This window comes from Physeter macrocephalus, chromosome 17, assembly GCF_002837175.3.
Source record: "Physeter macrocephalus isolate SW-GA chromosome 17, ASM283717v5, whole genome shotgun sequence".
In the NCBI taxonomy this organism is placed as follows: Eukaryota; Metazoa; Chordata; class Mammalia; order Artiodactyla; family Physeteridae; genus Physeter; species Physeter macrocephalus.
The window spans coordinates 12,744,238-12,755,930 of record NC_041230.1 but is presented as its reverse complement, the minus strand read 5'-3'; the positions used below and the strand labels follow the sequence as shown (position 1 = coordinate 12,755,930).

General features: G+C 50.6%; 2 protein-coding genes across 2 annotated transcripts; both read right to left on the bottom strand.

The window, feature by feature from the left end:
* Positions 1-3,886: 3,886 nt before the first annotated feature.
* LOC102994115 (40S ribosomal protein S27-like) lies at positions 3,887-4,168 on the bottom strand. The gene has a single exon (XM_024132458.3). The coding sequence runs from the start codon at positions 4,150-4,152 to the stop codon at positions 3,898-3,900; it is 255 nt and encodes an 84-aa protein (XP_023988226.1). The 5' UTR covers positions 4,153-4,168; the 3' UTR covers positions 3,887-3,897.
* A 5,979-nt stretch (positions 4,169-10,147) lies between these two features.
* Positions 10,148-10,438, bottom strand: LOC112067207 (40S ribosomal protein S27-like). Its single transcript, XM_024132459.3, has one exon. The coding sequence runs from the start codon at positions 10,412-10,414 to the stop codon at positions 10,160-10,162; it is 255 nt and encodes an 84-aa protein (XP_023988227.1). The 5' UTR covers positions 10,415-10,438; the 3' UTR covers positions 10,148-10,159.
* Positions 10,439-11,693: the final 1,255 nt, after the last annotated feature.

Here is an 11,693-nt window from a genome sequence, read left to right as displayed (position 1 = left end):
TCCTGGCTGTGGGACTCTGTGCGGTGCAGTTTTCATGGTTTGCTTAGAATTTTCCCCAGGGCCAGACCCCCAGGTTGCCTTCCTCTCCCGTTACAGCGAGAGGTGAAGTGCCTTGTCCAAGGTCACACAGCTAGCTGCTGGCAGGGATTTGAATCCAGGTGCATGGTACTGGTTAATTCAGACCCACTTAGCAGGCCTCCCTCGTGCCGGGCCTCAGCTCTGCACTCGGGACAGGGGAGGGGGGTAAGCCCAAAACACACCCATCCTCCCTGCAAGGTGAGATCAGTGTCTCAGGAGTGTCAGCTGGGCTGGTGGAGGCCAGGAGGAGGCATTGCTTCTGGGGTATGTTGGTGCATCAGGGCAGGCTTCCTGGAGGAGAGGGCTTCTGGGGGCAGGCTTTGGGCTCCACGCCATTTCTAGGAGAGAGAAACCTGGGATGCTTTGCACAAAGGCCAGTTGAAGCTTCACGGGGAAAGAGGGCCCAGGACACTGGGACTGAGATCTGGGGTGCTTTGGTTTTGTTGATGGGAGGTAAGAGAAGGAGGGAGTCCAGGATGATCCAAAGTCACTGGCCTGAGCAACTGAGCAGATGCAGGTGCCCTTTCTTGAGATGCTGTAGTGGTGTCTATAGTTTGGGGAACACAAACCCCAGAGAGTGAAGCTCCAGCACCCTCTCGGCTGGTGGTGAGGTGCAGACGGAATGAATGAATGAACTGGAGGCGTCATGAGTGAGAGACGGTGACACGGAGTGATCACTGAAGTCCCAGGGATGGGCATGATCCCCCAGGGAGAGGACAGGAGAGGGTGGAGAATCAAGCTAGGCGGCCACCCACGTGTAGGGAGGGGTAGGAGCTTCTTTGGCCAAAACAGAGAAAGAGGGAGGGGGAGCAGGATCTGGACAATCAGCATCTCAGGAACAAAGTGGGAGAGTTTTTAGAAAGGTTTAACTTCCATGGACTTGAGGACAGGCTTCCTGGTTGGATGCGGCTGTTCTGGAAGCAAAGATTTCCTGGGTTGGATGGGTATGTAGGGGCAGAAGCCAGACTGGAATATGGTGAGGAGTCATGAGAGAAGGATGCCTTCGTGGATGGATGGATGGATGGATGGACCGACGGACGGACGGACGGACGGAAGGCAGGCAGGCAGATGGAGCTCTTGGCAGCCAGAGATTGAAAAAAAAAAAATCTTGCTACCCTTTATGGCTCCCTAGTGCCCTCAGGTGAAAGTCTAACCCTCACCTCCCCCCACAGAGCCCCATTAGTCTGGCCTGGGCTTATCTCCCTGACCTCATCTCCTGCCCTTTCACCTTGCTTTCTTCCCGCACCCAGCTTGTTCCTGCCTCCCCACCTTTGCCCTTGCCTCTACTTGCCGTGATCTACTCCCATTCCTTCCTGTCTCTGGGCTCCTCGTCCTGTCCTGCAGGCCTCTGCTTAAGTACCGCCTCCTCTGGGAAGCCTTCCTTGACGACCCTGTCCAACTTCCTCCATGTCACGCGGTTTATTTCTGTGTGAGGATTCATCCCCCGGACCCGACTGGGAATGCATCCAGACTCAGTATCACTGCATGAAGGAGGGACCAGGCTTAGAGATTTTTAGGATCTGAGCAGGCTTAGAGAAAAGGAAAGGAGCGAAGGAAGATTCTAGAAGAAGAGGGAGTGGGGGGTGCTGGGTTGGGCTCAAGAGTGAAGCTTCCTTACAGGTCAGGAGGTGAGGAAGAGAGGGGTGTGAAGGCAGAAGAAAGATGTTTGTGCAGTTGGGAAGGAGTTCAAGAGGCCAGTGCAAACCTGCTTGGAGACAGGAGGGGGTGGCAGGAGGTGGGGGGCAGGAGGAGGGGAGGCCGGTGGTATTGCCAGCTGTTGGGAGGGCGAGAGCTTTGGCCGTCCTGCCCCAGCTGGGAGAGGCAGCCGCCTTTTATCTTTTCCAGGGCAAGGTCTTAAGAGCACGAGGTGGTCCTTAGTGTGGGGGAAGGAGGGCTCAGGTCCTTTGGGGAACCTGCTTGGAGGCCTCCGACCTTTCCCCCAGAGAAACGCATGCTTGACTGTACATCGCAGCCTTTGGCGGAGGATTTCAGGGGTGTTGTGGATCCAGTTAGGAGCTTTCCACAGCTCACGACCATAGCAACAATAATAATAACAGCCCACGCGGCCATGGGCACCACTCTAGGGCCCTCACAAGTCCTGACTCAGTTACTCACGTTAGGACCTTAGGAGGTAGGTGCGGTGAGCATACCCATTTTACAGATGAGGAAACTGAGGCACTGGGCGGTTAAGTGACTTGCCCAGAGTCACACATCTGTTAAAGGGTAGACTGGGGATCCCCCACCCCACCCCGGGGGGCGCAGTCTGGCCCCAAAGCCCAGGCTTTTAGCCATAAAGCCTCACTGTTTGCTTGTTACAGGGACCAGGACCGAAAGCCCACAGTCAGGAAGCTGCCTTTGCCCCGCCCCCCTCCACTCGGCTTTTTGCCCTGGGATCCAGCTTGGGTCTCAGCTTAGCCAGTGGAGGCCCCGGCTCAGCAGGGTGCCGTCCCACCCTCCTCTTTCCCCTTTTACCCCCACCCCCCGTGGTGTCTTCATTAACATAACCGTGGCGCCCCCAGCTTCTTCAGATGTGTTAGTGAGTTTGTGAGCCGGCCGCCAGTCACGTCACCCGGTGGGTGGGTGACTGACGGCGAGACCTGCAAGGAAGGGGTCAGGACCCTGGAGGCAGATCTGGCCTGGAGGCAGCTGCGGGACTTGGAGCGGGGGCCCACCACCTCTCGCAGCCTCAGTTTCCCCATCAGCGAGGGGGGGCCTGATGCCTTCCTCTCGGAGGTTTCATGGATGACGTCACATGTCGACAGATGTGCTGCAAATTTATGGCAGTAACCGGCTTCCGAGGTGTGTCAACATTCGGAATATTTCCGACTGCAGCGCAGGCTGGAATGAGGTGGAACAGCCCTCAGCCTGGCAGGGCAGCTCCCCCTTCCCCAAATAGGCTAAAGATTTCTGCAGCAAATACTATTCCCGCTGCTAATATGTCTGTGGCTGTTTTACACTAAGGAGGGTACGTAAGGATAGTCATTGCAGGTTTAGCTTTTGCCCCACAATGAGTAAAGGGGGAAAAAAAGGGGATGGTTTTCAGAGATTCTTGGAGGTTGGAATTGCAGATATGGGGTTGTAGATCGAGATGATCTGCGACATGGTGGGATGTCTGTGGAGTTTCACTGAGATCAGGTACCGCCGGGCACTTAAGAAGCCCGTTGTAAGTGCTGGTTGCTGTTACCATCACGGTGGTTGCTGTTATTATCAGTGAACCAGCCTTTAGTCTGTACCAACCAAATCTGTGCAGATTGGGCTGTGTTGCAGATAAGCAGTCTCTCAAACGTGAACACGCACCCGAGTCCCTTGGGGAGCCTGTTCAAATGCAGAGTCTGAGTCAGCGGGTCTGTGGCGGGCCTGAGACTCTGCATTTCTAGCAGGCTCCCAGGGGACACTCAGGCCGCTCCTTTGAGTAGCAAGGGGTAGAGTGGTTTCTGGACGATTTCCGAGTTGCTCCAAGGGCCCTGCACTGGATGCCGAGGCTAAGGTCAGATTCCTTAACTCTTTGGGGTCTGCCAATCTGAGGGCAGATCTGTATGAATTAATTAGACACGGAAAAAAGTCATATATAACACTATGAAAGTCTTCTCACTGTCCCCTTGTCCTGCCCTCTCCAGAGGTGCCCTCTGTGAGGAGTTTGGGTGCATTCTTTCTACCCCTCTATTCTGTGCCTACATTTTTTTCCTCTTGATCACAGGTACCATATGAATTATTCTACACCTTGCTTTTTTTTTTTTTTATTTTTTATTTTTATTTTATTTTTTTTATCCAAAATGTGTTTATTGGGATGTTTCCCATTCATCTTGATTCCAGGGGCTTTTAGTGCTGCTTCCGTCTGCAGGAGCACCTTTCTGGAAGCCTTGCTTTTCCTCCTGTGGGCTGGCAGAGGACGGTAGAGCAACCAACACACAAAACTACTATTTGTGCATGGCTAAAGACGGTGGTGATTTTATAGCATCCTGGGCATTTCACATCCATGAAATAGGAATTGGGGCTCTGCACCAGGCGCTTCTTCTTGTGTTTCCTCTTCTCCTCTTCTGGAGAGGGATGAAGGAGATCCTCTGCGAGAGGCATGTTCTCATGGGGAGGTCGTCACCGTCGGAAAGACTACACCTTGCTTTTTAACTTGAACAAATGTCTTAGAATTATTTCCATGGCAGCAATCTAGAGCTCCACTCTTTTTTTTTAAAATTGAAGTAGAGTTGACTTACAATGTTGTGTTAATTTCTGTTGTACAGCAAAGTGATTCAGTTATATATTTACATTCTTTTTCATAGTCTTTTCCATTGTGGTTTGTTACAGAACATTGAATACAGCTCCCTGTGCTGTACAGTAGGACCTTGTTTTTTTTTTAATATTTATTTAATTAATTGATTGATTGATCTTTGGCTGTGTCGGGTCTTAGTTGTGGCACACGGGATCTTCACTGCGGCGCATGGGCTTCTCTCCAGTTGTGGCACGCGGGCTCCAGAGCACGTGGGCTCAGTAGTTGCGGTGTGCAGGCTTAGGTGTGGTGTGCAGGCTTAGTTGCCCCAAGGCATGTGGGATCCTAGCTCCCTGACCAGGGATCGAACCCACGTCCTCTGCATTGGACGGCAGATTCTTAACCACTGGACCACTAGGGAAGTCCCCAGGACCTTGTTTTTTGTTGTTGTTGTTGCTGTTGTTTGTTTGTTCATTTGTTTTTCAAGTTTTTTTTTTTTTTGGCTGCACTGTGCAGCATGTGGGATCTTAGTTCCCCAACCCGGGATCAAACCCACATCCCCTGCATTGGAAGCACAGAGTCTTAACCACTGGACCGCCGGGGAAGTCCCAGGACCTTGTTGTTTATTCATTCTGTATATAATAGTTTGCATCTGCTAATCCCAAACTCCCAATTCGTCCCTCCCCCACCCTCCTCCCAGAACCCATTCTTTCAGCAAACTAAAGGAGGAGGAGTATTCCATAATTTATTTAACCTCTACTCTATGGATTTTTTTTTTTTGGGTTCCAATTTTTACTGCGAGCCTATATATGTCTTTATATTTAAAGTGTGCTTACATTTAAAGTGTGTCTCTTGCAGACAGCAAATAGTCTATATCCTTTTGATGATTGGAATGTTGAGACCAGTGCTGTCCAGTAAGGAAATCCTAACCACTTATACATTACTTAAAATTTTCTAGTAGCCACAGGAGAAAGAAATAGGGAGAATTAATGTGAATATATTTAATGCAACCTGTTATATACAGAATACTATTATTATCGGGACCCACGGGGCAGGTCAGGACTGCCCACTGCCCAGCAGGGAGACTGAGGCTGGGGGGTGGCGCTCAGGTGCTGCCCTCCTCAGTTCAGCCAGGACTGGAAGCCACACGTGCTGTGTTCACACAAGCCATTTGTTGTAAGTTATGCCTCCTTTTACAGAGATGCTAAAATGGGGAAAGACTCAGGTCTCAAGTTGATAAAAATGTGCGGGAAACTTCTGCTCCGTCTTTGCCTTCTGGTTTCTGCGGCCCTTCGGGCTGCCTGTGCTTTGCCACCTAAAGTCTCAAAGCTCTTTCGTGAGGAGCTGTTTTTCTTTGTCAGATTTCTGTCTCCTTAGCCGGACCAGCAGAATTCCCTGACATCTGCCCAGCCCTTGCCCCTCCCTGAGCCCGTCCCCCTTCCACAGTCCTATTTTTTCTTTGCGACCTTTAAGGGGCAGGGAGCCGTGTCTGCATTGGTCACAGGGGACACTGAGCCAACTTCTGGGCCTGAAGAGCCCCTGGCCAGACTCTGTAGCAGAAGAGGGAGATTTATGTAAGGGAGTTCCTAACAGAAGTCTACTTTAAGCAAATGAACAGTAAAATATATATACCCACACACATACATTAATATATGTTACATATTATTATACTTTATGTAATAATTTAGTGGTAAATTTAAACTTAGCAGTATAATAGGCATATAGTAAATGTATATATTATATACACGTATATGCAAGTGCATATATATATATATATCTGTACAAAATTCCCTTGTATTCCCATTCCCTTCCCTGGCCCAGTGCCCTGGCAGATTGTTCTGTTCCCTGGCAAATTGTTTGCTTTGTGTGGTGGACTTTTGCTTTCTACAGAGGATCCTGCTGTATTTCTCCTTCTGAGTCTTTTTCGCCCAGCACCCGCTTTCAGGCCTCCTGTGTTGCTACTTGTCCATCTTGTCTGTTGCTTCTCCTGGCTGTGGGACTCTGTGCGGTGCAGTTTTCATGGTTTGCTTAGAATTTTCCCCAGGGCCAGACCCCCAGGTTGCCTTCCTCTCCCGTTACAGCGAGAGGTGAAGTGCCTTGTCCAAGGTCACACAGCTAGCTGCTGGCAGGGATTTGAATCCAGGTGCATGGTACTGGTTAATTCAGACCCACTTAGCAGGCCTCCCTCGTGCCGGGCCTCAGCTCTGCACTCGGGACAGGGGAGGGGGGTAAGCCCAAAACACACCCATCCTCCCTGCAAGGTGAGATCAGTGTCTCAGGAGTGTCAGCTGGGCTGGTGGAGGCCAGGAGGAGGCATTGCTTCTGGGGTATGTTGGTGCATCAGGGCAGGCTTCCTGGAGGAGAGGGCTTCTGGGGGCAGGCTTTGGGCTCCACGCCATTTCTAGGAGAGAGAAACCTGGGATGCTTTGCACAAAGGCCAGTTGAAGCTTCACGGGGAAAGAGGGCCCAGGACACTGGGACTGAGATCTGGGGTGCTTTGGTTTTGTTGATGGGAGGTAAGAGAAGGAGGGAGTCCAGGATGATCCAAAGTCACTGGCCTGAGCAACTGAGCAGATGCAGGTGCCCTTTCTTGAGATGCTGTAGTGGTGTCTATAGTTTGGGGAACACAAACCCCAGAGAGTGAAGCTCCAGCACCCTCTCGGCTGGTGGTGAGGTGCAGACGGAATGAATGAATGAACTGGAGGCGTCATGAGTGAGAGACGGTGACACGGAGTGATCACTGAAGTCCCAGGGATGGGCATGATCCCCCAGGGAGAGGACAGGAGAGGGTGGAGAATCAAGTTAGGCGGCCACCCACGTGTAGGGAGGGGTAGGAGCTTCTTTGGCCAAAACAGAGAAAGAGGGAGGGGGAGCAGGATCTGGACAATCAGCATCTCAGGAACAAAGTGGGAGAGTTTTTAGAAAGGTTTAACTTCCATGGACTTGAGGACAGGCTTCCTGGTTGGATGCGGCTGTTCTGGAAGCAAAGATTTCCTGGGTTGGATGGGTATGTAGGGGCAGAAGCCAGACTGGAATATGGTGAGGAGTCATGAGAGAAGGATGCCTTCGTGGATGGATGGATGGATGGATGGACCGACGGACGGACGGACGGACGGAAGGCAGGCAGGCAGATGGAGCTCTTGGCAGCCAGAGATTGAAAAAAAAAAAATCTTGCTACCCTTTATGGCTCCCTAGTGCCCTCAGGTGAAAGTCTAACCCTCACCTCCCCCCACAGAGCCCCATTAGTCTGGCCTGGGCTTATCTCCCTGACCTCATCTCCTGCCCTTTCACCTTGCTTTCTTCCCGCACCCAGCTTGTTCCTGCCTCCCCACCTTTGCCCTTGCCTCTACTTGCCGTGATCTACTCCCATTCCTTCCTGTCTCTGGGCTCCTCGTCCTGTCCTGCAGGCCTCTGCTTAAGTACCGCCTCCTCTGGGAAGCCTTCCTTGACGACCCTGTCCAACTTCCTCCATGTCACGCGGTTTATTTCTGTGTGAGGATTCATCCCCCGGACCCGACTGGGAATGCATCCAGACTCAGTATCACTGCATGAAGGAGGGACCAGGCTTAGAGATTTTTAGGATCTGAGCAGGCTTAGAGAAAAGGAAAGGAGCGAAGGAAGATTCTAGAAGAAGAGGGAGTGGGGGGTGCTGGGTTGGGCTCAAGAGTGAAGCTTCCTTACAGGTCAGGAGGTGAGGAAGAGAGGGGTGTGAAGGCAGAAGAAAGATGTTTGTGCAGTTGGGAAGGAGTTCAAGAGGCCAGTGCAAACCTGCTTGGAGACAGGAGGGGGTGGCAGGAGGTGGGGGGCAGGAGGAGGGGAGGCCGGTGGTATTGCCAGCTGTTGGGAGGGCGAGAGCTTTGGCCGTCCTGCCCCAGCTGGGAGAGGCAGCCGCCTTTTATCTTTTCCAGGGCAAGGTCTTAAGAGCACGAGGTGGTCCTTAGTGTGGGGGAAGGAGGGCTCAGGTCCTTTGGGGAACCTGCTTGGAGGCCTCCGACCTTTCCCCCAGAGAAACGCATGCTTGACTGTACATCGCAGCCTTTGGCGGAGGATTTCAGGGGTGTTGTGGATCCAGTTAGGAGCTTTCCACAGCTCACGACCATAGCAACAATAATAATAACAGCCCACGCGGCCATGGGCACCACTCTAGGGCCCTCACAAGTCCTGACTCAGTTACTCACGTTAGGACCTTAGGAGGTAGGTGCGGTGAGCATACCCATTTTACAGATGAGGAAACTGAGGCACTGGGCGGTTAAGTGACTTGCCCAGAGTCACACATCTGTTAAAGGGTAGACTGGGGATCCCCCACCCCACCCCGGGGGGCGCAGTCTGGCCCCAAAGCCCAGGCTTTTAGCCATAAAGCCTCACTGTTTGCTTGTTACAGGGACCAGGACCGAAAGCCCACAGTCAGGAAGCTGCCTTTGCCCCGCCCCCCTCCACTCGGCTTTTTGCCCTGGGATCCAGCTTGGGTCTCAGCTTAGCCAGTGGAGGCCCCGGCTCAGCAGGGTGCCGTCCCACCCTCCTCTTTCCCCTTTTACCCCCACCCCCCGTGGTGTCTTCATTAACATAACCGTGGCGCCCCCAGCTTCTTCAGATGTGTTAGTGAGTTTGTGAGCCGGCCGCCAGTCACCCGGTGGGTGGGTGACTGACGGCGAGACCTGCAAGGAAGGGGTCAGGACCCTGGAGGCAGATCTGGCCTGGAGGCAGCTGCGGGACTTGGAGCGGGGGCCCACCACCTCTCGCAGCCTCAGTTTCCCCATCAGCGAGGGGGGGGCCTGATGCCTTCCTCTCGGAGGTTTCATGGATGACGTCACATGTCGACAGATGTGCTGCAAATTTATGGCAGTAACCGGCTTCCGAGGTGTGTCAACATTCGGAATATTTCCGACTGCAGCGCAGGCTGGAATGAGGTGGAACAGCCCTCAGCCTGGCAGGGCAGCTCCCCCTTCCCCAAATAGGCTAAAGATTTCTGCAGCAAATACTATTCCCGCTGCTAATATGTCTGTGGCTGTTTTACACTAAGGAGGGTACGTAAGGATAGTCATTGCAGGTTTAGCTTTTGCCCCACAATGAGTAAAGGGGGAAAAAAAGGGGATGGTTTTCAGAGATTCTTGGAGGTTGGAATTGCAGATATGGGGTTGTAGATCGAGATGATCTGCGACATGGTGGGATGTCTGTGGAGTTTCACTGAGATCAGGTACCGCCGGGCACTTAAGAAGCCCGTTGTAAGTGCTGGTTGCTGTTACCATCACGGTGGTTGCTGTTATTATCAGTGAACCAGCCTTTAGTCTGTACCAACCAAATCTGTGCAGATTGGGCTGTGTTGCAGATAAGCAGTCTCTCAAACGTGAACACGCACCCGAGTCCCTTGGGGAGCCTGTTCAAATGCAGAGTCTGAGTCAGCGGGTCTGTGGCGGGCCTGAGACTCTGCATTTCTAGCAGGCTCCCAGGGGACACTCAGGCCGCTCCTTTGAGTAGCAAGGGGTAGAGTGGTTTCTGGACGATTTCCGAGTTGCTCCAAGGGCCCTGCACTGGATGCCGAGGCTAAGGTCAGATTCCTTAACTCTTTGGGGTCTGCCAATCTGAGGGCAGATCTGTATGAATTAATTAGACACGGAAAAAAGTCATATATAACACTATGAAAGTCTTCTCACTGTCCCCTTGTCCTGCCCTCTCCAGAGGTGCCCTCTGTGAGGAGTTTGGGTGCATTCTTTCTACCCCTCTATTCTGTGCCTACATTTTTTTCCTCTTGATCACAGGTACCATATGAATTATTCTACACCTTGCTTTTTTTTTTTTTATTTTTTATTTTTATTTTATTTTTTTTATCCAAAATGTGTTTATTGGGATGTTTCCCATTCATCTTGATTCCAGGGGCTTTTAGTGCTGCTTCCGTCTGCAGGAGCACCTTTCTGGAAGCCTTGCTTTTCCTCCTGTGGGCTGGCAGAGGACGGTAGAGCAACCAACACACAAAACTACTATTTGTGCATGGCTAAAGACGGTGGTGATTTTATAGCATCCTGGGCATTTCACATCCATGAAATAGGAATTGAGGCTCTGCACCAGGCGCTTCTTCTTGTGTTTCCTCTTCTCCTCTTCTGGAGAGGGATGAAGGAGATCCTCTGCGAGAGGCATGTTCTCATGGGGAGGTCGTCACCGTCGGAAAGACTACACCTTGCTTTTTAACTTGAACAAATGTCTTAGAATTATTTCCATGGCAGCAATCTAGAGCTCCACTCTTTTTTTTTAAAATTGAAGTAGAGTTGACTTACAATGTTGTGTTAATTTCTGTTGTACAGCAAAGTGATTCAGTTATATATTTACATTCTTTTTCATAGTCTTTTCCATTGTGGTTTGTTACAGAACATTGAATACAGCTCCCTGTGCTGTACAGTAGGACCTTGTTTTTTTTTTAATATTTATTTAATTAATTGATTGATTGATCTTTGGCTGTGTCGGGTCTTAGTTGTGGCACACGGGATCTTCACTGCGGCGCATGGGCTTCTCTCCAGTTGTGGCACGCGGGCTCCAGAGCACGTGGGCTCAGTAGTTGCGGTGTGCAGGCTTAGGTGTGGTGTGCAGGCTTAGTTGCCCCAAGGCATGTGGGATCCTAGCTCCCTGACCAGGGATCGAACCCACGTCCTCTGCATTGGACGGCAGATTCTTAACCACTGGACCACTAGGGAAGTCCCCAGGACCTTGTTTTTTGTTGTTGTTGTTGCTGTTGTTTGTTTGTTCATTTGTTTTTCAAGTTTTTTTTTTTTTTGGCTGCACTGTGCAGCATGTGGGATCTTAGTTCCCCAACCCGGGATCAAACCCACATCCCCTGCATTGGAAGCACAGAGTCTTAACCACTGGACCGCCGGGGAAGTCCCAGGACCTTGTTGTTTATTCATTCTGTATATAATAGTTTGCATCTGCTAATCCCAAACTCCCAATTCGTCCCTCCCCCACCCTCCTCCCAGAACCCATTCTTTCAGCAAACTAAAGGAGGAGGAGTATTCCATAATTTATTTAACCTCTACTCTATGGATTTTTTTTTTTTGGGTTCCAATTTTTACTGCGAGCCTATATATGTCTTTATATTTAAAGTGTGCTTACATTTAAAGTGTGTCTCTTGCAGACAGCAAATAGTCTATATCCTTTTGATGATTGGAATGTTGAGACCAGTGCTGTCCAGTAAGGAAATCCTAACCACTTATACATTACTTAAAATTTTCTAGTAGCCACAGGAGAAAGAAATAGGGAGAATTAATGTGAATATATTTAATGCAACCTGTTATATACAGAATACTATTATTTCAACATGTAATCAGTCTAGAAGTCACTAATGAGCTATTTTACAGTCTTTTTTATTGTGGTAAAATGCACGTGACATAAAATTTCCCATTTTCACCATTTTTTTTTTTTTTTT

Excerpts from the sequence above, each read along its gene's own strand:
- LOC102994115 (XM_024132458.3), bottom strand. The coding sequence starts at position 4,152 with ATGCCTCTCGCAGAGGATCTCCTTCATCCCTCTCCAGAAGAGGAGAAG.
- LOC112067207 (XM_024132459.3), bottom strand. The coding sequence starts at position 10,414 with ATGCCTCTCGCAGAGGATCTCCTTCATCCCTCTCCAGAAGAGGAGAAG.